Source organism: Hemitrygon akajei, chromosome 1, assembly GCF_048418815.1.
Source record: "Hemitrygon akajei chromosome 1, sHemAka1.3, whole genome shotgun sequence".
NCBI lineage: Eukaryota > Metazoa > Chordata > Chondrichthyes > Myliobatiformes > Dasyatidae > Hemitrygon > Hemitrygon akajei.
The window spans coordinates 179177042-179204014 of NC_133124.1; the positions used below are offsets into that span (position 1 = coordinate 179177042).

At 53.1% G+C, this 26973-nt stretch overlaps 1 protein-coding gene across 5 annotated transcripts in view; it reads right to left on the reverse strand.

Moving 5' to 3' along the window:
* kmt2bb (lysine (K)-specific methyltransferase 2Bb) overlaps window positions 1-26973 on the reverse strand; it is a 180208-nt gene that overhangs the window by 121256 nt on the left and 31979 nt on the right. For 4 of the 5 annotated variants that reach the window (XM_073055479.1, XM_073055471.1, XM_073055476.1 and 1 more), the window contains exons 2-9: window positions 21906-21984; window positions 18860-20331; window positions 15283-15444; window positions 13131-13287; window positions 10669-10990; window positions 4529-4581; window positions 1045-1359; window positions 307-380 (exon numbers count right to left, since the gene is read on the reverse strand). In XM_073055479.1, the coding sequence (XP_072911580.1) occupies window positions 307-380; window positions 1045-1359; window positions 4529-4581; window positions 10669-10990; window positions 13131-13287; window positions 15283-15444; window positions 18860-19102 (1326 nt within the window). In that variant the 5' untranslated portion in view covers window positions 19103-20331; window positions 21906-21984. The remainder of the gene's footprint in view (window positions 1-306; window positions 381-1044; window positions 1360-4528; window positions 4582-10668; window positions 10991-13130; window positions 13288-15282; window positions 15445-18859; window positions 20332-21905; window positions 21985-26973) is intronic. The other variant, XM_073055461.1, reaches the window with a different exon arrangement.

Genomic DNA, 26973 nt, shown 5'->3' on the forward strand with positions numbered 1-26973 from the left:
ACGGTTCCAGTCTCCGTGTTCCTGGGTCAGACCCACACCGGGAGCACCGTGCACAGTTCCAGTCTCCGTATCCCTGGGTCACACCCACACCGGGAGCACCGTGTACAGTTCCAGTCTCCGTGTCCCTGGGTCAGACCCACACCGGGAGCACCGTGCACAGTTCCAGTCTCCGTATCCCTGGGTCAGACCCACACCGGGAGCACCGTGCACAGTTCCAGTCTCCGTATCCCTGGGTCAGACCAAACGAAGGACTAGTCTCCAAAACGCTTGCCACCACAGGTCGGGTGTTTCCCATTTCCCACTCACCTTCTCTCTGCTTTTCCGGGATTTGAGGTGTAGTGGTTTCAGTCGGCCTTGTTCATCAACATCTGCTAAGTCGTCTGGTTAGGGAGAACAAAGACCAAGATTACAATTGATGGCAACAGCAGTAACTCAACCCCTGTCCTGCACCCCATCCTCCTGAATAGGAACCTCACCTCCTCCATCATCCCACACCCCTCCCTGACCGAGAATATCTCTGCTGAGCAACCCCAGACCAAATCCCTCTCTTCTACCCCACTGCCAAACGAGGACAGACCTGCCAAACCCACCGCCCTCCTCAATCCCACCCGCCTGCAATCTTGCCAACCGCAGACCAACATCTCACTCTCACCCTGCAACCCCTTCCAATTCCCACCCCTCCACCAAAACACCCCAAACGAGGACCGTCTTGCTCACCAAACACAGCCATCACAGCCCAAACAATTTTCCCCTACTTCCCCATCCCCATTCCTCCCACTTGTGCTAACCCCAAAACCCTGTCCCTCCCCTCCTCCCCTCAAAACTGTTAATGTCCCTGGACCTGTCCTATTTTTTCCTCCTCTTCTATCTCCTCTCTTTCCATGCATCTCCGCTGCTCCCCTCCAAACCACACTCTACATCCCCCTCACTCCACCACCTTTCCTTCTCCCGCTCTCTCCCCCTCCAAAGCTGCGCTCCTCCCCACCCCGCACTGTGATCTCACCTACTGTACACCCACCCCCCCCACCCACTGCTGTCCCTTGCCTGCACCGGGCTTGCCATCCTCATCAGAGGCAGAAAGGTCGGACTCCTCAAACAGGGCGTAGTAGGACCACTGCCGGGCCGAGCGGCGGATGGATTTGCGCTGAAGCTGTGCCTCGGGGGTGAGGGCAGTCTCTGAGCCGGTGGGGGGAGGGAGCTGGCCGCGGCGGGGTGCCTCCTCCTCCCCTGCCGGCATCTCCACTGCGTACTCGGAGGGAGCATAGCCTCGCGAGTCTGGAAGCCACTCCTCATCATCCTTTCCCATCACCGGGCGGGTGTCCACGACCGGTAGCAGGGCAGAACGACTCCGCTTGCGCACTATGTGGGCCGAAGGGGAGGGGCCAGGTGGCCAGCAGGAGGGTTTGAGGGTGACCAGAGGGAGGGGAGACAGAGTGGAGAAGTGGAAGGGGTTTACGGTGTGAATGGGAGGGGTGGGAGGTAATGAAGCAAGGAGAGATGGAGGAGTGTAAAGTTGAGGAGAGGGAGAAGGGAGGGGGTAGGAGGAGTGAGTGGAAGAGGGGATCAGGAGAGTGACAGTGCAAGGGGAGGGAGAAGGGGAGAGTGTAGTTGTGATGTGAGGGAAGGGGAGACAAGACAGAGCAGTGAAGGGGTGCGGGGTGTGGGGGTAGGTAGAGGGGAAGGAAAATAAAATGCCCATGTTAGACCACGCAAACGGAACATGCCCCCCCAACCCTTTACTCATCTTAGCAACCCCCAGGCTGGGGACATAGAATGGTACAGCACAGAGACAGCCAGTCTCCATATCCTATAACAAAGTTAATGATACCTAGTTACAGAGTCATACAACACAGAATAGCCCTTAACCCCCAACTCATCCCTTTATCCCCTGATCCGGTCGGTCCCTTTGCACTTACATTGCTACATCACCAATGGCTCATTTTTCCCTTCCGACCTTGTTCATATGTCCCGTGGATGTAGGGACCCTCTCTACCTCCATCCCACATCACAGAACATAGAACAGTACAGCACAAGCACAGACCCTTCAGCCCACAATGTTGCGCAGAACCAATTAAATTTGTAATCAAATGGGCAACCAAACTGATCGCTATGCCTACACAATGTCCGTATGCTTACATTTTCCTCACATTCATGTGCCTATTTAAATGTCTCTTAAATGTCCCTCTTAAGTGGCCGTGGTTAAGGTGTTGGTCTAGAGATCTGAAGGTCGCTAGTTCGAGCGTCAGCTAAGGCAGTGTGTTGTGTCCTTGAGCAAGGCACTTAACCACACATTGCTCTGTGACGATACCAGTGCCAAGCTGTATCGGCCCTTGCCCTTCCCTTGGACAACATCGGTGGCGTGGAGAGGGGAGACTTGCAGCAAGGGCAACTACCGGTCTCCCGTACAACCCTGCCCAGGCCTGCGCCCTGGAAACTTTCCAAAGGTGCAAATCCATGGTCTCTCGAGACTAACAGATGCCTAAAAAGAAGTCCCTAATGTATTTGCCTCTAATGTCATCTCAGCCAGTACACTCAAGGCATTCACCACTCTGAGTAAAACAATTACCACATATCCCCTTTGAAATTACCCCTCTCACTTTAAATGCCTGCCCTCTGGTATTAGATATTATAACCCTGGGAAAAAGATGCTCCCTGTCTACTCCACCTTTGCCTCTCATAATCTTATAAAATTGCCCCACTCCAGAGAAAACAACCCAAGGTTGTCCACCATCACATCCTCTAATCCCTACACCATCTTGGTAAAACTCTTTTGCACCCTTCCTTTCTATAATGGGGCGACCACAACTGTATGCAATACTACAGATGCGGCCTAACTAAAGTTCTACAAAGCTGCAACATAACTTACGGACTTTTGAATCCAATGCCTCAACTAATGAAGGCCATCAACCAGTGTAGCCACTTTCGGGGAGCCATGAACCTGAACTCCAAGATCCCTCTGCTCATCAACAGTGCTAAGGATCCTGTAGGTCTGTTTACCTTTGACCTTAAAAGGTTCAACACTCCACACTTGGTCAGGTTAAATTCCATCTGCCATTTCTCCACCCATGCCTGTAATCCAGTTTAGGGGGGCCTAAAGAAGCCTCTTCTTTTGGAGTCAAGAGTTATATAGCCCATGCATTCTGTAACCCAGCAAGCTAGTCCCATGAGCCACATAACCTTCTAAAGCTCTTCTATCCACATACTTATACAGGTGGCTTTTAAACGTCGCTACTGTGCAACCTCAAATTACTATTACTGGCAGCTTGTTCTAAATCCGCTGCATGAAGAAGCTATCTCAGATAGTCTGCAATTGTATGTTTTCCTATCAAAATGATATGTCCTGTGTGCGGTGTGTGACTGTTGGTTCTGTGCTTTGCACTTGGGCCCCAGAGGAATGCTGTTATGTTTGGCTGCAGTCATGTGCATGGTTCAGTGACAATTAAACTTGAACCTGATGTACCTTTTAAATCTCACCTCTGAAGTTTCACCTGATCCCTGTTGTTGTTAGCCCTAGGGAAAAGACTCTTTGCCCTCATCCTGTCTATTCCCCTCATGATCTTATACACCTCTATCAGGTCACCCCTCAATCTCCTACACTGCAGAGAAAGCGAATAAAGTCCTAGTCAATGTAACTCCTTTCTGCACTCTAATTTCAAAACACCTTTCCTATAACAGGGCGACTAAAATAGTACAGAATTATTATTTTGCTCCAGATGTGTTGTCTTTTTGTTATGGTTTTTTTAAAAGAATGTTATGTGTGCCTGTGATGCTGGTGCAAGTAAATTAGATTATTATTATCATCATATATCTTGTTTCAATTGATAACATCAGTGCAGAATGCAGAATAAAGTGTCAGTCACAGAGATAGTGGAGTGCAGGTAGACGTTGAGATATAAGGGAAACAACGAGGTAGACGTGAAGTCAAGAGTCTGCTAAGAGTGACAGAATCTGTCTGTGAGTCTGATTTCAGTCTTCACCATGTGGTTCTCTTTTTCTACAGCCTATGGGTACAGTGCTCTGAAAATCTGATCCTTGCTAGTGACTGCAACGAGAACATTTGCACGATGAGCAAACTTTTCAGAGGAGTACTCTGTTTCAGCTGACCTTCCCTGAAGCTGGAACATCCACAGCCCCATCGGCCCATCTCAATTGCCCCCAACATTCCCATCACCTTCCTGGGCTTGTCTGTGGAAATATCTTTCGAAACCACAACCCTCTCTCTCCTCTGTTCTACTGAAAAGACAATCTTTCCCAGCACTGCACACCCTGCAGTACATTTCAGATGTTGAAAAGAGGCACCTAACAACAGCACAGTGCTATGTAGACTCTGTTCTGAGGACACAAATCCTGTATCAGCTTACAGCACTGTCAAGTATTCAATGTGCCGGAAAGCTTCTGTGTGTCTGACCCCAGGAATGTGAGAAGGGACAGTGTAGAGGGAGCTTCGCTCCATATCTGACCCCAGGATTGTGCGATTGGACGGTGTGGAGGGAGATTCACCATATTTGACCCGTACTTTAACCCATACCATTCGCTAGACGTTCCTGCCTCCGTCGTTCAATCTTGTCACACTTCCGCCACCTGCAACAACATGAGAGAAAAGAATCACAGCCACTCGGTCCATCAGGCTGATGCAAGCCCAATGATAAGACATCCAAAGACTGTTGCTCTCTGGAGCCGAGGGTTAGCTCACACTCCAGTGACGGAGATGCCTGCAGTACCACCACTCAGCAGCAGATGTCAGCTGAGCTCCACTCCTGACCAGCCTGCAACCGGAGCAGGAGACAGCAGTCTGTATACAATGTCTCCAACTCGACCTCAGAGTCCTTTCCCCCCAAAACAGACACCATCACAACACAGGCCAATTTACACTCCATTATGCTTCAGAAGAATATGACGATCACTGCCCCCCCCAATCACCACTTACATGGGGTGGGGAATAGATCGGGAGCCAATAAGAAACTCCACAACATCCTCACACATGGTTCCCACCGACCCACTGTCTTCCCACAGCCCTGTATCAGACTCAAACTAAACCCACTGTCCACCTCTCTCCCCACAGCCCAGACTCCGTCACACACTAAACCCACTGTCCACCTCTCTCCCACAGCCCAGAATCCATCACACACTAAACCCACTGTCCACCTCTCTCCCCACAGCCCAGACTCCATCACACACTAATCCCACTGTCCACCTCTCTCCCCACAGCCCAGACTCCGTCACACACTAAACCCACTGTCCACCTCTCTCCTCACAGCCCAGACTCTGTCACACACTAAACCCACTGTCCACCTCTCTCCCCACAGCCCAGACTCTGTCACACACTAAACCCACTGTCCACCTCTCGCCCCACAGCCCAGACTCCGTCACACACTAATCCCACTGTCCAGCTCTCTCCCCACAGCACAGACTCCGTCACACACTAAACCCACTGTCCACCTCTCTCCCCACAGCCCAGACTCTGTCACACACTAAACCCACTGTCCACCTCTCTCCACACAGCCCAGACTCCGTCACACACTAATCCCACTGTCCAGCTCTCTCCCCACAGCCCAGAATCCATCACACTAAACCAACTGTCCACCTCTCTCCCCACAGCCCAGACCCCGTCACACACTAATCCCACTGTCCACATCTCTCCCCACAGCCCAGACTCCGTCACACACTAAACCCACTGTCCAGCTCTCTCCCCACAGCCCAGACTCCGTCACACACTAATCCCACTGTCCACCTCTCTCCCCACAGCCCAGACTCCATCACACACTAATCCCACAGTCCACCTCTCTCCCCACAGCCCAGAATCCATCACACTAAACCCACTGTCCACCTCTCTCCCCACAGCCCAGAATCCATCACACACTAATCTCAGTCCACCTCTCTCCCCACAGCCCAGAATCCATCACACTAAACCCACTGTCCACCTCTCTCCCCACAGCCCAGACTCCGTCACACACTAAATCCACTGTCCACCTCTCTCCCCACAGCCCAGACTCCGTCACACACTAAACCCACTGTCCACCTCTCTCCCCACAGCCCAGACTCCGTCACACTAAACCCACTGTCCACCTCTCTCCCCACAGCCCAGACTCCGTCACACACTAATCCCACTGTCCACCTCTCTCCCCACAGCACAGACTCCGTCACACACTAAACCCACTGTCCACCTCTCTCCCCACAGCCCAGACTCCGTCACACTAAACCCACTGTCCACCTCTCTCCCCACAGCCCAGACTCCGTCACACACTAATCCCACTGTCCACCTCTCTCCCCACAGCTCAGACTCCGTCACACACTAAACCCACTGTCCACCTCTCTCCCCACAACCCAGACTCCGTCACATACTAAACCCACTGTCCACCTCTCTCCCCACAGCCCAGACCCCGTCACATACTAAACCCACTGTCCACCTCTCTCCCCACAGCCCAGACTCTGTCACACACTAAACCCACTGTCCACCTCTCTCCCCACAGCCCAGACTCCATCACACACTAATCCCACTGTCCACCTCTCTCCCCACAGCCCAGACTCCGTCACACACTAAACCCACTGTCCACCTCTCTCCCCACAGCCCAGACTCTGTCACACACTAAACCCACTGTCCACCTCTCTCCCCACAGCCCAGACTCCGTCACACACTAATCCCACTGTCCACCTCTCTCCCCACAGCCCAGACCCCATCACACACTAAACCCACTGTCCACCTCTCTCCCCACAGCCCAGAATCCGTCACACACTAATCCCACTGTCCACCTCTCTCCCCACAGCCCAGACTCCATCACACACTAAACCCACTGTCCACCTCTCTCCCACAGCCCAGAATCCGTCACACTAAACCCACTGTCCACCTCTCTCCCCACAGCCCAGACTCCGTCACACACTAAACCCACTGTCCAGCTCTCTCCCCACAGCCCAGACTCCATCACACACTAATCCCACTGTCCACCTCTCTCCCCACAGCCCAGACTCTGTCACACACTAAACCCACTGTCCACCTCTCTCCCCACAGCCCAGACTCCGTCACACACTAAACCCACTGTCCAGCTCTCTCCCCACAGCCCAGACTCCATAACACACTAATCCCACTGTCCACCTCTCTCCCCACAGCCCAGACTCTGTCACACACTAAACCCACTGTCCACCTCTCTCCCCACAGCCCAGACTCCATCACACACTAATCTCACTGTCCAGCTCTCTCCCCACAGCCCAGACTCTGTCACACACTAAACCCACTGTCCACCTCTCTCCCCACAGCCCAGAATCCATGACACACTAATCCCACTGTCCACCTCTCTCCCCACAGCCCAGAATCCGTCACACACTAATCCCACTGTCCACCTCTCTCCCCACAGCCCAGACTCCGTCACACACTAAACCCACTGTCCACCTCTCTCCCCACAGCCCAGACCCCATCACACACTAAACCCACTGTCCACCTCTCTCCCCCCAGCCCAGACTCCGTCACACACTAATCCCACTGTCCACCTCTCTCCCCACAGCCCAGAATCCATCACACACTAAACCCACTGTCCACCTCTCTCCCCACAGCCCAGACTCCGTCACACTAATCCCACTGTCCACCTCTCTCCCCACAGCCCAGACCCCGTCACACACTAAACCCACTGTCCACCTCTCTCCCCCCAGCCCAGACTCCGTCACACACTAATCCCACTGTCCACCTCTCTCCCCACAGCACAGACTCCGTCACACACTAAACCCACTGTCCACCTCTCTCCCCACAGCCCAGACTCCGTCACACACTAATCCCACTGTCCACCTCTCTCCCCCCAGCCCAGACTCCGTCACACACTAATCCCACTGTCCACCTCTCTCCCCACAGCCCAGACTCCGTCACACACTAAATCCACTGTCCACCTCTCTCCCCACAGCCCAGACTCCGTCACACACTAAACCCACTGTCCACCTCTCTCCCCACAGCCCAGACCCCATCACACACTAAACCCACTGTCCACCTCTCTCCACACAGCCCAGACTCCGTCACACACTAATCCCACTGTCCACCTCTCTCCCCACAGCCCAGAATCCATCACACACTAAACCCACTGTCCACCTCTCTCCCCACAGCCCAGACTCCGTCACACTAATCCCACTGTCCACCTCTCTCCCCACAGCCCAGACCCCGTCACACACTAAACCCACTGTCCACCTCTCTCCCCCCAGCCCAGACTCCGTCACACACTAATCCCACTGTCCACCTCTCTCCCCACAGCACAGACTCCGTCACACACTAAACCCACTGTCCACCTGTCTCCCCACAGCCCAGACTCCGTCACACTAAACCCACTGTCCACCTCTCTCCCCACAGCCCAGACTCCGTCACACACTAAATCCACTGTCCACCTCTCTCCCCACAGCCCAGAAACCGTCACACACTAAACCCACTATCCACCTCTCTCCCCACAGCCCAGATTCCGTCACACACTAAACCCACTGTCCACCTCTCTCCCCACAGCCCAGAATCCGTCACATACTAAACCCACTGTCCACCTCACTCCCCACAGCCCAGACTCCGTCACACACTAAACCCACTGTCCACCTCTCTCCCCACAGCCCAGAAACCGTCACACACTAAACCCACTGTCCACCTCTCTCCCCACAGCCCAGAAACCGTCACACACTAAACCCACTGTCCACCTCTCTCCCCACAGCCCAGACTCCGTCACACACTAAACCCACTGTCCACCTCTCTCCCCACAGCCCAGAAACCGTCACACACTAATCCCACTGTCCACCTCTCTCCCACAGCCCAGAAACCGTCAAACACTAATCCCACTGTCCACCTCTCTCCCACAGCCCAGAAACCGTCACACACTAAACCCACTGTCCACCTCTCTCCCCACAGCCCAGAAACCGTCACACACTAATCCCACTGTCCACCTCTCTCCCCACAGCCCACCACCCACATCTAATCCCACTGTCCACCTCTCTCCCCACAGCCCAGACTCCGTCACACACTAAACCCGCTGTCCACCTCTCTCCCCACAGCCCAGAAACCGTCACACACTAATCCCACTGTCCACCTCTCTCCCACAGCCCAGAAATCGTCACACTCTAATCCCACTTTCCATCTCTCTCCCACAGCCCAGAAACCGTCACACACTAATCCCACAGTCCACCTCTCTCCCCACAGCCCACCACCCACATCTAATCCCACTGTCCACCTCTCTCCCCACAGCCCAGACTCCGTCACACACTAAACCCACTGTCCACCTCTCTCCCACAGCCCAGACTCCGTCACACACTAAACCCACTGTCCACCTCTCTCCCCACAGCCCAGAAACCGTCACACACTAATCCCACTGTCCACCTCTCTCCCCACAGCCCACCACCCACATCTAATCCCACTGTCCACCTCTCTCCCCACAGCCCAGACTCTGTCACACACTAAACCCACTGTCCACCTCTCTCCCCACAGCCCAGACTCCGTCACACACTAATCCCACTGTCCACCTCTCTCCCCACAGCCCAGACTCCGTCACACACTAAACCCACTGTCCACCTCTCTCCCCACAGCCCAGACTCCGTCACACACTAAACCCACTTTCCACCTCTCTCCCCACAGCCCAGAAACCGTCACACACTAATCCCACAGTCCACCTCTCTCCCCACAGCCCAGACTCCGTCACATACTAATCCCACTGTCCACCTTACTCCCCACAGCCCACTACCCACATCTAAACCCACTGTCCACCTCTCTCCCCACAGCCCAGAAACCGTCACACACTAATCCCACTGTCCACCTCTCTCCCCACAGCCCAGAATCCATCACACTAAACCCGCTGTCCACCTCTCTCCCCACAGCCCAGAACCCGTCACACACTAAACCCACTGTCCACCTCTATCCCCACAGCCCAGAATCCATCACACTAAACCCACTGTCCACCTCTATCCCCACAGCCCAGAATCCATCACACTAAACCCGCTGTCCACCTCTCTCCCCATAGCCCTGTAACAGTCCCAAACTTATCCCACTCCTGCTCTATCGCCATAGCCCATATCAGTCCCAAACTGATCCCACTGCCCCACTCTCTCCCAACAGCAGTGCCAGTCCCCACACTAATACCCTATCCTGTTCTCTCCCCTCAGCCATGTCAGTCCCCAAACTAATCCCACTGCCCCATCCTTGCTGTATAACACGCTGGCGCGTGGTAGAATCTAGTGGGAGGAGCAATATGGGATTGGAGCAAATGTGCTGGCACGTACTCAGATAGCTGAAGAGCCTTTGGTCTTGCTGTAACTGGGTGGACTGGGCATGGGGGTTGCCCCAGGTTATGTTGGTGGGCGAGTGGGAGCACCAGAAGGGAAGGGTTTCATCGAGTTGAGGAGTTAGAAGAAGAGATGTGAGCAGTCTTCTCTTCAGCTACTAGCTGCAGGCTCCACTGTCTGGCTGGATTACACAGAGATCACTGAAAGGCCAATTTTGGTGCTGGCAAGGGAGGGGAAGGGACGGCAATATGGGAAGTACTCGCGCACAGTTCTGGGACCCCTGCCCCAGAGAGTGGAGAGCGAGAAGGAACAACGTGGGGTGAGGGGTGAGTAGAAAGAGGAAGGGAGAACAGGATTGACTCACATGTTGCTTGGTGCTGATGGAGGAGTGGGAGAAGGAGTGACAGGGAGAGCAGGGACTAAGCGAAGGGAGGTGGTACTCACACGCAGCACTGTTTCTTGGTGTTACGGCCCCCGAACTTGGGCTTATCCAGGCAGTTGACACACTTGCCACAGTCAGCCAGGTTCCGGCAGCCCTTGCAGCTACCACACCGGTTTCCCCTCCGCTTGGGCTGCCCCATGACTGGGAGGGGCTTGCTGCACTCCATACCCGGCTGCGATGTCAGATCCGACCCTGCCTCTGCCCCCGGCGCAGACCCCTCTGCCATCACCTCATCACCCAGCTCAGGCGACTTCAACTTCAGCACCGGCACAGCAGCTACAGGGGCAGGGGCAGGGCTGTCCGGTCCAGAGGATGAGGAGTCCACTGTGGTGGAGCACGGGTAGCAGGGAAAGAGTGGGGAAGAGAGATTCAAGAATGATCGAGAAAGGGGGTGAGACAGAGAGATGCACAGAGCGAGGGAGCGAGAGGGAGGTGCACAGAGCGAGGGAGCGAGAGGGAGGTGCACAGAGCGAGGGAGCGAGAGGGAGGTGCACAGAGCGAGGGAGCGAGAGAGAGGTGCACACAGCGAGGGAGCGAGAGGGAGGTGCACAGAGCGAGGGAGCGAGAGGGAGGTGCACAGAGCGAGGGAGCGAGAGGGAGGTGCACAGAGCGAGAGGGAGATGCACACAGCGAGGGAGCGAGAGGGAGATGCACACAGCGAGGGAGCGAGAGGGAGATGCACACAGCGAGGGAGCGAGAGGGAGATGCACACAGCGAGGGAGCGAGAGGGAGATGCACACAGCGAGGGAGCGAGAGGGAGATGCACACAGCGAGGGAGCGAGAGGGAGATGCACACAGCGAGGGAGCGAGAGGGAGATGCACACAGCGAGGGAGCGAGAGGGAGATGCACACAGCGAGGGAGCGAGAGGGAGATGCACAGAGCGAGGGAGCGAGAGGGAGATGCACAGAGCGAGGGAGCGAGAGGGAGATGCACAGAGCGAGGGAGCGAGAGGGAGATGCACAGAGCGCGGGAGCGAGCGGGAGATGCACAGAGCGAGGGAGCGAGCGGGAGATGCACAGAGCGAGGGAGCGAGAGGGAGATGCACAGAGCGAGGGAGCGAGAGGGAGATGCACAGAGCGAGGGAGCGAGAGGGAGATGCACAGAGCGAGGGAGCGAGAGGGAGATGCACAGAGCGAGGGAGCGAGAGGGAGATGCACAGAGCGAGGGAGCGAGAGGGAGATGCACAGAGCGAGGGAGCGAGAGGGAGATGCACAGAGCGAGGGAGCGAGAGGGAGATGCACAGAGCGAGGGAGCGAGAGGGAGATGCACAATCGAGGGTGCGAGAAGGAGATGCACAAAGCGAGGGTGCGAGAGATGCACAACGCCAGGGAGTGAGAGAGAGATGTACAAAATGAGGGTGCAAATAAGTGTGATACACATGCAAATAGAGAGGATTGGGGAAGGTAGAGCGGGAGAAGAAAACAAAATGGAGAGATAAAAATCGCAGGTTAGACCAGGATACACAGATGATACAGCCAAACCCATCACCAGCTACCGGTCAAATATTAACCAGCAGTGCAAGATCATTCACACCCTCCCTCTCAACACTGCATTGTAATCCAGACCTTGAAACAAGGCTGTTCTCTCCACAAGCAAGTTCAGGTTCAGCAGGATGCAATGCACAGACACCCCCGCCATTGGGGGTGGGTCTGACTCAGGGATATGGAGACTGGAACTGTGCACGGTGATCCCGGTGTGGGTGTGACCCAGGGATACGGAGACTGGAACTGTGCACGGTGCTCCCGGTGTGGGTCTGACACAGGGACACGGAGACTGGAACTGTGCACGGTGATCCCGGTGTGGGTGTGACCCAGGGATACGGAGACTGGAACTGTGCACGGTGCTCCCGGTGTGGGTCTGACCCAGGGACACGGAGACTGGAACTGTGCACGGTGCTCCCGGTGTGGGTCTGACCCAGGGACACGGAGACTGGAACCGTGCACGGTGCTCCCGGTGTGGGTCTGACCCAGGGATACGGAGACTGGAACCGTGCACGGTGATCCCGGTGTGGGTCTGACCCAGGGATACGGAGACTGGAACTGCGCACGGTGCTCCCAGTGTGGGTCTGACCCAGGGACACGGAGACTGGAACTGTGCACGGTGCTCCCGGTGTGGGTCTGACCCAGGGACACGCAGACTGGAACTGTGCACGGTGCTCCCAGTGTGGGTCTGACCCAGGGACACGGAGACTGGAACCGTGCACGGTGCTCCCGGTGTGGGTCTGACCCAGGGATACGGAGACTGGAACCGTGCACGGTGATCCCGGTGTGGGTCTGACCCAGGGATACGGAGACTGGAACTGTGCACGGTGCTCCCGGTGTGGGTCTGACCCAGGGACATGGAGACTGGAACTGTACACGGTGGTCCCGGTGTGGGTCTGACCCAAGGATATGGAGATTGGACTTGTGCGTGCCGCGGTCTGGTCTGCAGCCAATGACCCCTCCACGCCACGCCGACACTCACCGTCCATCAGTCCTGTCATGATGCCGTCCCTCTCATGCATGGGAAGTGCACTGAGCCTGGGAACGTCAGCAGACACTATGGCCCTGGGCTTGCCCAGGACCACAGCTGCCCTCCGACACACATGCTTAATCCGAGGACCCTGGAGGGGCAGCCGAGCCTACAGGTTGGGAGAGAGACAGTTAACAGTGTCTGAGAGGTAGGGTGGGCAACAAGAACATGTCCCAGCACCCACCGCACGCAGCTGCCTATGCAGTCCACCTGAGATGAGCATGTTATGATGAGCATGCAAGTGGTACGAGTAATCACAAAGAAAGCTTCCTTGGTGTTTAGCAAGCAAACCTCTATGAACACTCTGCATTTCCATGTACGCCACATTCTGTATGCAGGTCAGGAGTGTGAAGAGACACTCCCTAACTTAGTGGCTGCCAACCTGTTGATCGCGATCGACTGGTCAATCTTTGAGACTTTCCCAGTAGATCCCAAAAAAAAAGAAAAATAAATACACAAATACTGTTGAGAGATTGTTTCCGGGTTGCGGGGTTTTAGTTCCGTTCTTTCTGCCCAGTGCGCATGCGTGTAGCTCCCCCGCCACGCATTACAGTGTACTTCAGAGGTCCCCAACCACCAGGCCACGAGGAAACGATACGAGTCAGTTGCACCTTTCCTCATGCCCTGTCACACCCACTGTTGAACTTCAATCCACGCGAGGTCATCAGTGGCCTAAACGCAGTGACACCCTCGCGCCAGTGTTCACCTCGTGCGGCCGGCGAGAACTGCCGATGCTACTGGCCTGGAGCGCGGACAGATAAGCGCCGCCTCTAAACCCGTTTAGCACACCTAATGTTCATGGGGAATCCGGTGCTAAAATATTCGCAGACGACCTAATTCGGGCTCAAGGTTTCCTAAGTATCAGAGCAGCTACCTCGCTGCGATCTGCTTAAACAAACTTTTGTCGGCTGATAGAACCTAAAAGGGGCACAGGCTGGCCTGTCGCTCTCCTCACTCGCTCGCTTGCTCTCTCCAGACTATGTACGGGGACCTCCGTCTCTGAACTTGTCCTCTCACCCCACCCATGACCAGCCGCACCTGGCCAGGGCGTCTGGCGGGCAGAGGCTGGAGTTCGGGCCGGGAGGCTGTCTAATGAGGCAATGAAGCCCTCAAAACTGCTTCGGTTTTTCAGCTGAAAAAACATGAGCATCGCAGGACAGCAGCTAAGTGCCGAGAGCCGCGAAAACTAAATTGCGGAATAGACTGGACTTAAGGAACCTGCTTCGAGTATCGCTGTATTCCCGTTGTGTTTAACACCCCCCCCCCCCCCACCAAGTCGGCCGGTCCGCAAGAATATTGTCAGTATTAAACTGGTCCATGGTGAAAAAAAGGGTGGGTAAACACTCCTGGTGTTTATGCATTATTTCTACTTCAGGGTTGCAGGGTTTTACTTCTGGTCTTTCTGCCCCCAGTGTGCATGCGTGTAACTAATCGATTTGGAGTCGATCTCGCCTTTCACTAAGGCCGAGGTAGGGGATCTTGGGCTTAAAAAGGTTGGTGACCACTACTCTAACTGCTGAAATACAGCTCCAACAATACTTGAGAGGCTTCACACTATGCAGGATACTGCAGCCCGCTCGATCGGCTCCCCATAAACGGCTATTCACTCCACCACCATCCACGGTCATTCCCTCACTCCACCACCGACTCCCCCCATCCTCCACTGTTCACTCACTCCACCACTGATCAGCTCCCCATCCAGGACTGTTCCACCAGTGATGCACAAGTCACAGTTTGCACTGTTTACGAGATGCACTGCAGAAACTCACCAAGACTCCTTAGACGCCAGCTTGCAAATTCACCACCTCTACAGGCTGGAAGGATGAGAGCAGCAAGAGCAGGAGGAAACATCACCCCCTCCCACTGAAAGTTGCCCTCCAAGCCACAAGTGGCAAAATATAATCACTATTTCTTCACTGTCACTGGATCAAAATCCCTGGAAGTCTCTCCCTAATGAGAGCCACAGCTCAGAGATGGCAGTGGTTTGAGAAGGTAGCTCATTACCGCCTTCTCACGAGTAATCGTTGGCTCAGCCTGTAAAACCCACATCCCTAGAATGATCAATTAATGTTCACAATTGACGCCACCCACACACTCCCCTCACCTCCGTCTCCACTCTGGGTCGCTTCCCTTCCAGAGGGGGCGATTCTGAGCCCAGCTTACGCTTCAACGCCTCTTCATCGTCGCTCTCTGTCTCCGATCTGTGGGGCTGCAGGAGTCCATCAGAGGAATGGTTCACCTCACCATCTGTCTGAACGGCAAGCTGCTAGAGAGAACGGAGGGGAGGGGGAAGTGGAACAGGTATCAGGGAGGGATGGGACTCAGGCAGGTGTGGAGGACAAGGGGAGTTCCAGTGGGGAGAAGTGGATGGGGGTTCAGAGTCAAAGGGAAAGGCATCAGGGAGGGGAGAAAGGATGGGGGGGGAGCTCAGGGGGTGGAGGAGGGTAGTTTGTGGAGGCAGGGTGAAGTGGAAAAGAGGACACCAGGAACATTATTTGTGCAATAGGAACTTCAGAAGATTAATGAGTCCGACTGCCTTCAGGAATAAGTGGAATTGTGTTCTGGAGGTGCTGGTGGGGAGGTTAAATTCCACCCGAAGTTCCAATGAACCTGAAGGAAATGACCGGACATCTGAGCAGAACTGACAGGATACACTGGTGAGCCGAGGACAGGAGCTCGGCCCATGGCACTGAGACAGAGGTGCTGGGTGAAACTCTACCCCAGGACATGGCCAGAAGAAGGGAGAGATGCCCGGCTCTTTGCCCATTTACCCTTATCGGGACGGTATCCCTCTAAAATTTGCCTTTTGAGGTGTCACTTGAAATGTGTCTGGTTCCACCACCTCCACTGGCAGACCTTTCAAGACACAACCCCTCCCTCTGTAAAACTAAACCAATCCCTTTCCTCTTTCCCTTCCCCATTCTAGTTGCCCTCTCACCCTTCTCAAAGTTCAAAGTGCACAGTGTACATATATGTCACCACAAACTACCCTGAAATGCATTTTCCTACAGGCATTCAGAGCAAAGAAACACAATAAAATCAATGGAAAACTACACACAAAGACTGACAAACAACCAATGTGCAAAAGACAATCTTGCAAATACAACAATAAATAAGTCAATATTAAACACTGAGAACACGAGTTGTAGAGTCCTTGAAAGTGAATCTGTAGGTCATAGAATTAGTTCAGAGCCGAGGTGAGTGAAGTTATCCACGATGGTTCAGAAACCAGATGTTGTAGGATAACAACTGTTCTTAAACCCTGTCTTCTCCTCACCTGCCCATCACCCCTCTTCCTTCCCTTTCTTCCGTGGTCTCCCCTAGCAGATTCCTTCTTCTTCAGCCCTTTACCTCTACCTATCACCTCCTTGACTCTCACACTGCCTCCCTCCCCCACCCTCACCTGGGGTCAACTATCACCTGCCCTCCCCTTCTCTCCACCTTCATATTCTGGCTTCTTCCCCTTCGTTTCTAATCCTGAAGAAGGGTCTCAGCCCAACATGTCGGCTGTCTAATCCCCTCCACGAATGCTGCCTGACCTGCTGAGTTCCTCCAGCATGTTGAGTATGCTACTCTCAAATCCACTTTAAACCTGTTTCCTCTCAACTCCACCCCATGCTCTCTTTGATTGTGATAGCCCTACCGTACTGAAAAAAATTCCCTCTGCCTTATCCATGTGTGTTATAATTATATACCGGTACTTTTCTATCAAGTCACGCCTCCTTCAGTCCTGGAAAGACAAACCTAGCCATACCGATCTCTCACTCGAACTGAAATCCTCCAGTCCAGGCAGTGTGCTAGTGAATCTCCTCTAAATTATTTCCAACAGAAGCACATCCTTACTGGGTGGCAAGATAATGTAGTATTTAGCTTTACCGTCTCAGTGGACCCAGATTTAATTCTCGCTGCTGTCTGTAAGAAGTTTGCACGTTCTCCCAGTGACTGTGTGTGTTTCCCCCGGTGCTCTGGTTTCCTCACACAGTCCAAAGATGCACTGGTTGGTAGGTTATTTGTCAATGATTTGGCTGAGGTTAAATCTGGGGTTACTGGGCAATATGGCTCAAATCTGCACAGTACCTCAACAAATAAGGCAAATAAAGATGCCCATGATCAGGGCCATGCCATCTTCTCACAGCTCCCATTCGGCAGGAGGTACAGAAGCCTGAACTCCCACACCACCAGGTTCAGGAACAGTGACTTCCCTTCAACCATTCAGTTCTTCAACAAACATAATCAGTATAGCAACACTATGACCACTTTCATTACAATGGACTTCTGTTTTCTCCATTTTAATTGAATTTATCTTTTTTAAAAAAGTTGAGTATAACATATAATTTATGGCTTTCATGCGAACACTGCTTATCTAATGCTACGTTGGAGTGGTGCTGCTGCAAGCTTGTGTTTTTTATTGTACCAGTGCACACATGAACTTGTACTTCACAGCGTGGCCATCAAAAAACACAAGGGTACTGGGACACATCTGTTCAGATATTTATCCAGTTCCATTCAGCAAGCTAGAATTAAATCTACCCCCACTTCTCCTGCTTGGTTCAGAACCCAATCACTTACTGGATAAAGGAAGTTTCCCCTTGCAATACTCTTTTGCTCTCTCACTGATACCTCCCCTGCCAATGTCAATAGTTTTCTCTTTAACTACTTGCTTCCTGACTGTAAACATGACCACCACACCCTTCTCTGTTCTAAGGAGCGCCACATTGGTTTTGATGAAGCCGCTACATAGAGAAACAGGTCCTTTGGCCCATCAAGCCTCTACTGGACCATTTGCACTGATCCTGTTCCCCAGTCCTCAAATCTAGGTATCGCAGCCATGCAAGTGTCTCTCCCTGTAGACCACGATCACTCAGTTCTACAAAACTCCCCAGGGCCCTGATGCCCTCAAAATATTCATCTTGCCAAAGTGTAACACCCCACACTTATCCAAATTAAACTACTCTTCAACTGATCAAGATCCTCCTGTGAATACTGATAACCATCTATCAGAACATAGACGTGGAGCTGGGAGGGAGGTTAGATTGGCTCAATCTCACTCTCATTTATTGGAAGGGAGATTGATTTCACAAGATGGCGTATCACATAGCCCAGAAATAGGTCATTCTGCCCAGTAAGCCCCTGCTGAACCCCCTACGCGGGTTCTATTCCACATACTGGGTTCCTTCCCTGTGCCTCGGCTATTTAAGTGTCAGTCCAGCTACTTTGTCAGTGTGGTGAGAATCTCTGTCTCCCTTATCCCCTCAGGTAGTGTGTTTCAGATTCCAAACCCCTCTCTGGGGGAAAATATTCTGCATCCAAACCTCTAGGTTCAGGCACTTCCACAACAGGGAAGAAGTTTCCGATGATCAACCCTGATTCTTCCATGCTTCCCCCACCCCAATCCCCTCCATTCGAAGGAGGAGAGACTCAGTCTGTCCCATCTATCTTCCATTACCAGAACGCTCCATCCCAAGCGAAGTCCTGGGGAACCTCCTCTCCACTGCAGTCACCTCCTTCCCACAGTGCGGTGGCCAGAACTGCATGCAGTACCTAGCTGTGGTCTGACCAGTATGGTACAAACACGGGACAAGCAATCAAGTGTGGCAGTGGGAATGTGCCCCTCCCGCAGCAAACCCCCGCCCTCCTCGGCGTTCCACCGCCACCCACTCCTCACCGGCAATCCCCCTCACCTGCTGGGACTTCCACTGCTTCTGCTGGTCGATCTTGATCAGCTGCACTTTGGCCGCTTTCAGCAGGTTGACCATCCTCTCGTCCATCGCCGACAGGAGGGGCTGGCAGGCTGGGGGAGGGGGGCTGCAGGGAGGCTTCTGTCCCACCCTCCTCCACCTCCTGCTGATCCTCCTGGCCACCCTCCTCCCGCGTGACGTCTGCAGCCTCCGTCTGTGTCTGGCCATCCCGCGAGACCTCCGCATGGTGCTGGGGTAAGGGGGGAGAGTGGGGAGAAGGGGGTCTCTCCACTTCCAGGGACGCTGGCTCTCCTTCCTGCTCCTCCTCTGCGTGGGTGATCCCCTTCAGCTCACTCGCTGCTGCCTCTGGAGGTAGTGAGGAAACCACCTGGACACCCATTGTCCCCTCCTCCCTCGCTCCTGACTCAGGGTGGGGTGAGGAGGGCCGGGAGCTGCTTGCCCTAGGGCCCATGCTCCTGGTCCGAACGCCCCGGGGCTTGGCCGGAGCTGTCCCAGGATCCGGGGAGCAGGGGGGAGGGGAGAGGGTGTCCATATCCTGCCCATGGTGAGGGGGACTGTCTAGAGGATGGAGGGGGGACGATGCAGGAAGCCCAGCAGGAGCAGTGGGCTCTGGGGCCCCAGTCACAGATCTGGTCGGCGAGCTGGAGCTGGGTGAATGGGGAGGGGTGGCATCAGAGGAGGAAGAGGAGGAGGAAGAGGAGGAGGAGGGAGGAGGTGGGATGGCTGCCCTGGGGGGGCACCAGCTCTTCGTCCATAAAGCGTCGGGGGGTGCGGATGAGGCGGGAGGAACGGGGCACTTACCACCGGCATGATGAACTGCCGGATGTTCTTCAGAAAGCGGGACTTGGCCCGCTTCGGAGTGTGGGGTTCCTGCGATGTGGAGGAAGTGGGTGGAGGAGGGGTAGTGGGAAGGGGCGGTGGAGGAGAAGGGGATGGGGCAGGTGAAGGAGCCGATACCTGGGAAGGGGCCGACAGCCGAGAAAGTGCCGTCAGCCGGAGAAAGTGTCGACAGCCGCGGACGCCCCCTCCCCGCTCTAGACCGTGGTCCTGGGGGTCTCCCACGGGGCCTCGCCTTTGGGGGTCTCCCTCGCCCCACTCTCCCCACAACCCCTCCTCCCCTTCCCCTGCCCCTACCCCTGCCCCTGCCAGGTCGCAGCCCCCGCCAGGAACCTCTGCCCCGGCCGCCGGCCCCCCCTGGCCGACGGCCCCTGCGGCTGGGCGGAGGCGGTGGATTGTGGGGCCAGCGGCGAGGCCGGCCTACCCCCCGGCGTCCAGACACCGTCACTGGGCCCCTGCGGGGCAGGCGAGGCTTCCTCACTGTCGGCGGGAGGGCACGAGGGGGAGGGGGAGGAGGGGGGTGGCTGGGCAGGGAGGGTGCACTGGCTGCGACGGCAGGGTGGGTATCCGGGTTTCATTGGGAGGGTGGCGATGAGTGTCAGCATTTAACGTTCTGTCTGTGGGGGAAAGAGAAAGAGGGAGGGTGGTGTCAGAGACTCTGCACGCACACTTGTGAGTGAGAGACAGACCCAGGGAAGCTGAGGGAATCAGGCTCATACCCCAGGCAGGGTCTGTGCTTGTGTGCGACCAGTCCCCCAGCGGCAGCGACACAGGCAATGGCTTCATCCGTAACCGTGCAAGCGGGTGTGGGCACGAGCCTATCCCCCAGTCTGAGCACGGTGCAGCATTAATGCTTGGAACAACAATACAACTTCTCAATAACTACCAGAGCTGTCGACACCTCGCCAAACGCTCAGTCGCTGGGCTGACCCAGCTCCTGATATCCCAAAGCCGTTCTCCATCTACAAGACAGAAGTGTAATGGGAGTCCCTGCATTTGCCTGAGTCAGTGAGCAAGGAGCTCGATTGTCACCCCCCTCGACTGGTACCCTATCCACCTCCACTAAACACTCCCTTCCTCCACCAACGATTCACAGTGTGAACTGTCTACAGAACAAACTGTGGTTACTCACTCGGGCTGCTCTGACAGCTCTTGCCCAGAAGGATGAGAGCGGGGCGGGAGGGACATAACAACCCCACAGGTCCCCTCCCTCCACCATCCCCACTTGGAAATCCTTCACCACCACCGGGTCTAAGCGCTGTGACGCCCTCCCCTCCCTTGACAGCACCGTGGAAGCACCTTCCCCACATGGACTGCAGCAGCTCCCGGAGGCATTTAAACTCTGGATCTCTGCGCCATGAAAATAGCCCTGATCTTGTTCCATCGTTATGGCTGAATGACTGCAACCTCTGATAGAGCACAGAAACAGTCCATTACAATGCACCTCATCAGTCTGTTTATACTAACCCCATTTGTCCTCACCCCTTTAATCCATCACCTGCCAAATGCCTTTTGCACACTAACTGTATTCCTCTGCATTTATTCCACACACCCACCACTCTCTAGGTAAAGTAGCTGCCTCTCAGCTCCCCTGCAAGTCTTTCCCTTTTCATCTTAAAGCTGCGCCCTCTCGACTAGGTCAGGGAAAAGACTGTGACGATCCACTTTATCAGCACCCCTCAAAGCTTTATAAACCTCTAACAGCCTCCTTCACTCCAGGGAAAACAGTCCTAGCCTGTCCAGTCTCTCCTCATAACTCAAGCCCCCTCCAGTTCCAGTGAATCTTTCCTGAACCCTCTTCAACTTAATGTCATCCTCCCTATAGCTGGGTGACCAGAACTTCACACAATACTCCAAGTGCTGTCTCAACAATGTTTTGTACAGCTGTAATGTGATGTCTCCACTCCTGTAGTCAGTGCCCTGACTGATGAAGGCCAGGGTGCGAAATGCATTCTTTACCACTTTCAGAGAACCGTGCACCTATAACCACCATGTCCCAGCGCCCCCTCTAGACCCATCACATCCGTTCAATGGTATATGAGAATTAGTTTCCGACAATTTAAGGGAGCACTACACCAAAGGCAGAGACCTTTTGTTATACCCACCCCCCACCCCGCCACTACCCTGAATCAGAGCTTTCATCTCCAGATTGCACCAGGACCCAATTAATGTTACAAGATCAAAGGCTTACGTTTCTGTGAGCGGAGGGCTAGACGCAGGGAGCTGGTCAGAGTCTCATCGTCGGATGTGAAGCCAGCAAAATCTTCACTCTGGAAGGTAAGAGGAGAGAGGAGGGGTGGAGAAGGACAAGGGGATAAGAGGGGAGGGGAGGGACAAAGGAATAAGAGGGAGGAGGAAAAAGAGGCTGATTAGAACTTAATATAAATATTTCCACTTCACTGAGACAGACAGACATACTTTATTGATCCCGAAGGAAATTGAGTTTCGTTACAGCCGCACCAATCAAGAATAGTGAAGAAATATAGCAATATAAAACCATAAATAATTAAATAATAAGTTAATCATGCCAAGTGGAAATAAGTCCAGGACCAGCCTATTGGCTCAGGGTGTCTGACACTCCGAGGGAAGAGTTGTAAAGTTTGATGGCCACAGGTAGGAATGACTTCCTATGACGCTCAGTGTTACATCTCGGTGGAATGAGTCTCTGGCTGAATGTACTCCTGTGCCTAACCAGTACATTATGGAGTGGATGGGAGTCATTGTCCAAGATGGCATGCAAACTTGGACAGCATCCTCTTTTCAGACACCACCGTCAGAGAGTCCAGTTCCACCCCCACAACATCACTGGCCTTACAAATGAGTTTGCTGATTCTGTTGGCATCTGCTACCCTCAGCCTGCTGCCCCAGCACACAACAGCAACATGATAGCACTGGCCACCACAGACTCATAGAACATCCTCAGCATCGTCTGGCAGATGTTAAAGGACCTCAGTCTCCTCAGGAAATAGAGACGGCTCTGACCCTTCTTGTAGACAGTCTCAGTGTTCTTTGACACTCAACTTGCAGCTTTTCTGTTTGACGTGCAGGCTCTGTCAGTTCAGACTGGAGAATACGACTACTGAGGTGTTGAGGGTGGAACTGAGAAACAAGAAAGGTATGATCACATTATTGGAGCTATATTACAGATCATCCAGTCCTAGGGATTTAATGGAACATATTATAAAGAGATCGCACACTGCTGTGAGAAACACGAGGTTGTTATGGTAGGTGATATAACTTTCCACATATTGACTAGGAATCCCAGACTATGAAAGGACTTATAGGATAGAGTCTGTCAAATGTGTTCAAGAAAGTTTCCTTTATCAGTATGTAGAAGTTCCAATGAGAGAGCATGAGATACTCGATCTGCTATTAGGGAATGAACAGAAGTTTGTGTAGGGGAACACTTTGCATTCAGTTACCATAAATGCTATTAGTTTCAAAATAAATACGCAAAAGGATAGGTCTGGTCCTCGGGTTGAGATTCTAAATTGGAGAAAGGCCAATTTTGATGGTATCAGAAACGATTCTGGCAAGTGTGGATTGGGACAAGGCTGTTTTCTGGCAGAAGTTTACTTGATGAGTGCAAGTCCTTCAAAAATGAATTTTGAGAGTACAAAGCTTGTACGTGCCTGTTAAAATAAAAGGTAAAGATAACAAGTGTAGTGAACCTTGATTTTCAAGAGATATTGAGGCTCTGAAAAATGGCAGATGATATTTATTGCAGACACGTGCAACTTTGGTAGGACCATTGAGGGTAGATCTTACACAGTGAGCGAGCAGTAGGGCACTGAGGAGTGTGGTAGAACAAAGGGCCCATAATTCAATGTAAGTGGCATCACAGGTAGGTAAAAAAAAGCTTTGGAAATTGGTCTTCATAAATCAATGTATTGAGTACAGGATTTGGGATGTAATATTGAAGTTGTACAAGACATTGGGAAGGCCCAATATGGAGTATTGTGGTGCAGTTTTGGTCACCTACCTACAAAAAAGATTGAAAGAATTGCTGGGTATGGACAACTCGAGTTAAAAAGAATGATTGAATAGACTAGGACTGAATTCTTTAGAACGCAGATGATTGAGGGGAGATTTGATCGAGGTATACAAATTATGAAGGTATAGATAGTGTAAATGCAAGCAGGCATTTTCCACTGAGGTCATGGGTTGAGGGTGAAAGGTGAGAAGATTTAAGGGGAACTTCTTCACTCAGAGTGTTGTGAGAACGTGGAATGAGCTGCCCAGCACAAGTGCTGCATGTGAGCTCGAATTCAACATTTAGGAGAGGTTTGGATAGGTACATGGATAGTGTGGGTATGGAGGGCTATGGTCCTGGTGCAGGTCGATAGGACCTAGGTAGTTTAGGTGGTTTTGGCATGGACTAGATGGACTGAAGGGCCTGTTTTTGTGCTGTGCTTCTCTATGACTCTACACGGTACGTCTTGGACTGTGGGAGGAAACCGGAGAACCCAGGAAAAACCCACACATTCCACAGTGAAGGTGTACAGAGACTCCTCACAAAAAACAGTGCTAGGATTGAACTCCAAAACACCTCCAGTTGTAATAATGTCGTGCTAACGGCTACACTACTGGTGCACCCAGAAAAAGGCTGTATGCATTCACTCTAGCTCTGCACTTCATGATGATATACATCTCTTCCCCAATCTCCTAGGTTCCAAGGAATAATGTCCTAATGCACCCTTCTCTCTCTGTAACTCAGAGCCTCAAGTCTGGCAGTACCTTTGTAAATCTCTCCCCTTTATTAGGTCTTTCCCAGTCTAACCAGCATCTACGGATTGGCTGCCAGGGACTGGTGGTGTTCCACAACAGTCGGTGTTGAGACCATTTCTTTTCATATTATACACATCAATGACTTGGACGATGGAATTGATGGCTTTATGGCTAAGTTTTTGGGGATACGAAGACAGGTGGTATTGGGGAAGCAGGAAGTTTGCAGAAGGACTTGGTCAGGTGAGGAGAATGGGCAAAGAAGTGGTAGATGGAATTCAGTGCTGGGAGGTGCACCATCATACACTTTCATAGAAGGAGTAAAGGCATAGCCTATTTTCCAAACAGGGAGCAAATTCAGATTGTCTAGACAATATGGCACCAGCAAACAATGATTCCTCGGGAGTCATCTAGCAAACAGTCAATTACTTCAGCTTTCTACTAATTATTCTTTTTAACTTGATTTTGTTTTTGAAACTGTTGGAGCTTGTGTCTTAGTTTGTGGTTCGATCGGGAGAGCTAGCGTTCTGTTGTCCCTGGTTTGTGGTTCGATCGGGAGAGCTAGCGTTCTGTTGTCCCTGGTTTGTGGTTCGATTGGAAGAGCTAGCGTTCTGTTGTCCCTGGTTGTGGTTCGATCGAGAGAGCTAGCGTTCTGTTGTCCCTGGTTTGTGGTTTGATTGGAAGAGCTAGCGTTCTGTTGTCCCTGGTTTGTGGTTCGATCGAGAGAGCTAGCGTTCTGTTGTCTCTGGTTTGTGGTTCGATCGGGAGAGCTAGCGTTCTGTTGTCCCTGGTTTGTGGTTCGATCGGGAGAGCTAGCGTTCTGTTGTCCCTGGTTTGTGGTTCGATCGGGAGAGCTAGCGTTCTGTTGTCCCTGGTTTGTGGTTCGATCGGGAGAGCTAGCGTTCTGTTGTCCCTGGTTTGTGGTTCGATCGGGAGAGCTAGCGTTCTGTTGTCCTGGTTTGTGGTTCGATCGGGAGAGCTAGCGTTCTGTTGTCCCTGGTTTGTGGTTCGATCGGGAGAGCTAGCGTTCTGTTGTCCCTGGTTTGTGGTTCGATCGGGAGAGCTAGCGTTCTGTTGTCGCTGGTTTGTGGTTCGATCGGGAGAGCTAGCGTTCTGTTGTCGCTGGTTTGTGGTTCGATCGGGAGAGCTAGCGTTCTGTTGTCGCTGGTTTGTGGTTCGATCGGGAGAGCTAGCGTTCTGTTGTCGCTGGTTTGTGGTTCGATCGGGAGAGCTAGCGTTCTGTTGTCGCTGGTTTGTGGTTCGATCGGGAGAGCTAGCGTTCTGTTGTCGCTGGTTTGTGGTTCGATCGGGAGAGCTAGCGTTCTGTTGTCGCTGGTTTGTGGTTCGATCGGGAGAGCTAGCGTTCTGTTGTCGCTGGTTTGTGGTTCGATCGGGAGAGCTAGCGTTCTGTTGTCGCTGGTTTGTGGTTCGATCGGGAGAGCTAGCGTTCTGTTGTCGCTGGTTTGTGGTTCGATCGGGAGAGCTAGCGTTCTGTTGTCGCTGGTTTGTGGTTCGATCGGGAGAGCTAGCGTTCTGTTGTCGCTGGTTTGTGGTTCGATCGGGAGAGCTAGCGTTCTGTTGTCGCTGGTTTGTGGTTCGATCGGGAGAGCTAGCGTTCTGTTGTCCCTGGTTTGTGGTTCGATCGGGAGAGCTAGCGTTCTGTTGTCCTGGTTTGTGGTTCGATCGGGAGAGCTAGCGTTCTGTTGTCCCTGGTTTGTGGTTCGATCGGGAGAGCTAGCGTTCTGTTGTCGCTGGTTTGTGGTTCGATCGGGAGAGCTAGCGTTCTGTTGTCGCTGGTTTGTGGTTCGATCGGAGAGCTAGCGTTCTGTTGTCGCTGGTTTGTGGTTCGATCGGGAGAGCTAGCGTTCTGTTGTCGCTGGTTTGTGGTTCGATCGGGAGAGCTAGCGTTCTGTTGTCCGCTGGTTTGTGGTTCGATCGGGAGAGCTAGCGTTCTGTTGTCCCTGGTTTGTGGTTCGATCGGGAGAGCTAGCGTTCTGTTGTCCCTGGTTTGTGGTTCGATCGGGAGAGCTAGCGTTCTGTTGTCCCTGGTTTGTGGTTCGATCGGGAGAGCTAGCGTTCTGTTGTCCCTGGTTTGTGGTTCGATCGGGAGAGCTAGCGTTCCGTTGTCCCTGGTTTGTGGTTTGATCGGGAGAGCTAGCGTTCCGTTGTCCCTGGTTTGTGGTTCGATCGAGAGAGCCAGTGTTCCGTTGTCCCTGGTTTGTGGTTCGATCGAGAGAGCCAGTGTTCTGTTGTCCTCAGGAAAACTCCAGAAATGTGAGCACGGGCTAACACGACGAGAAGTTCAGCGACGAGACAAGGGACCATGATCGAGTACATTTCTTGCTAATCAAAGCATCAAGGAAGATTGAAACATCAAAGCAAATGCGGAGGGGAGTGAGTGGTTCTCAGAGGGGCCACTGATTCGAGTCACCGCCCTCGGAGGTCCCGATGTTGTCAGAAATGTTATCAAAATTCTGAGTTTATAGATTGGACTGTATTGACCTCTTTCAGTTCTATTTTTTATCCCGTGTTCT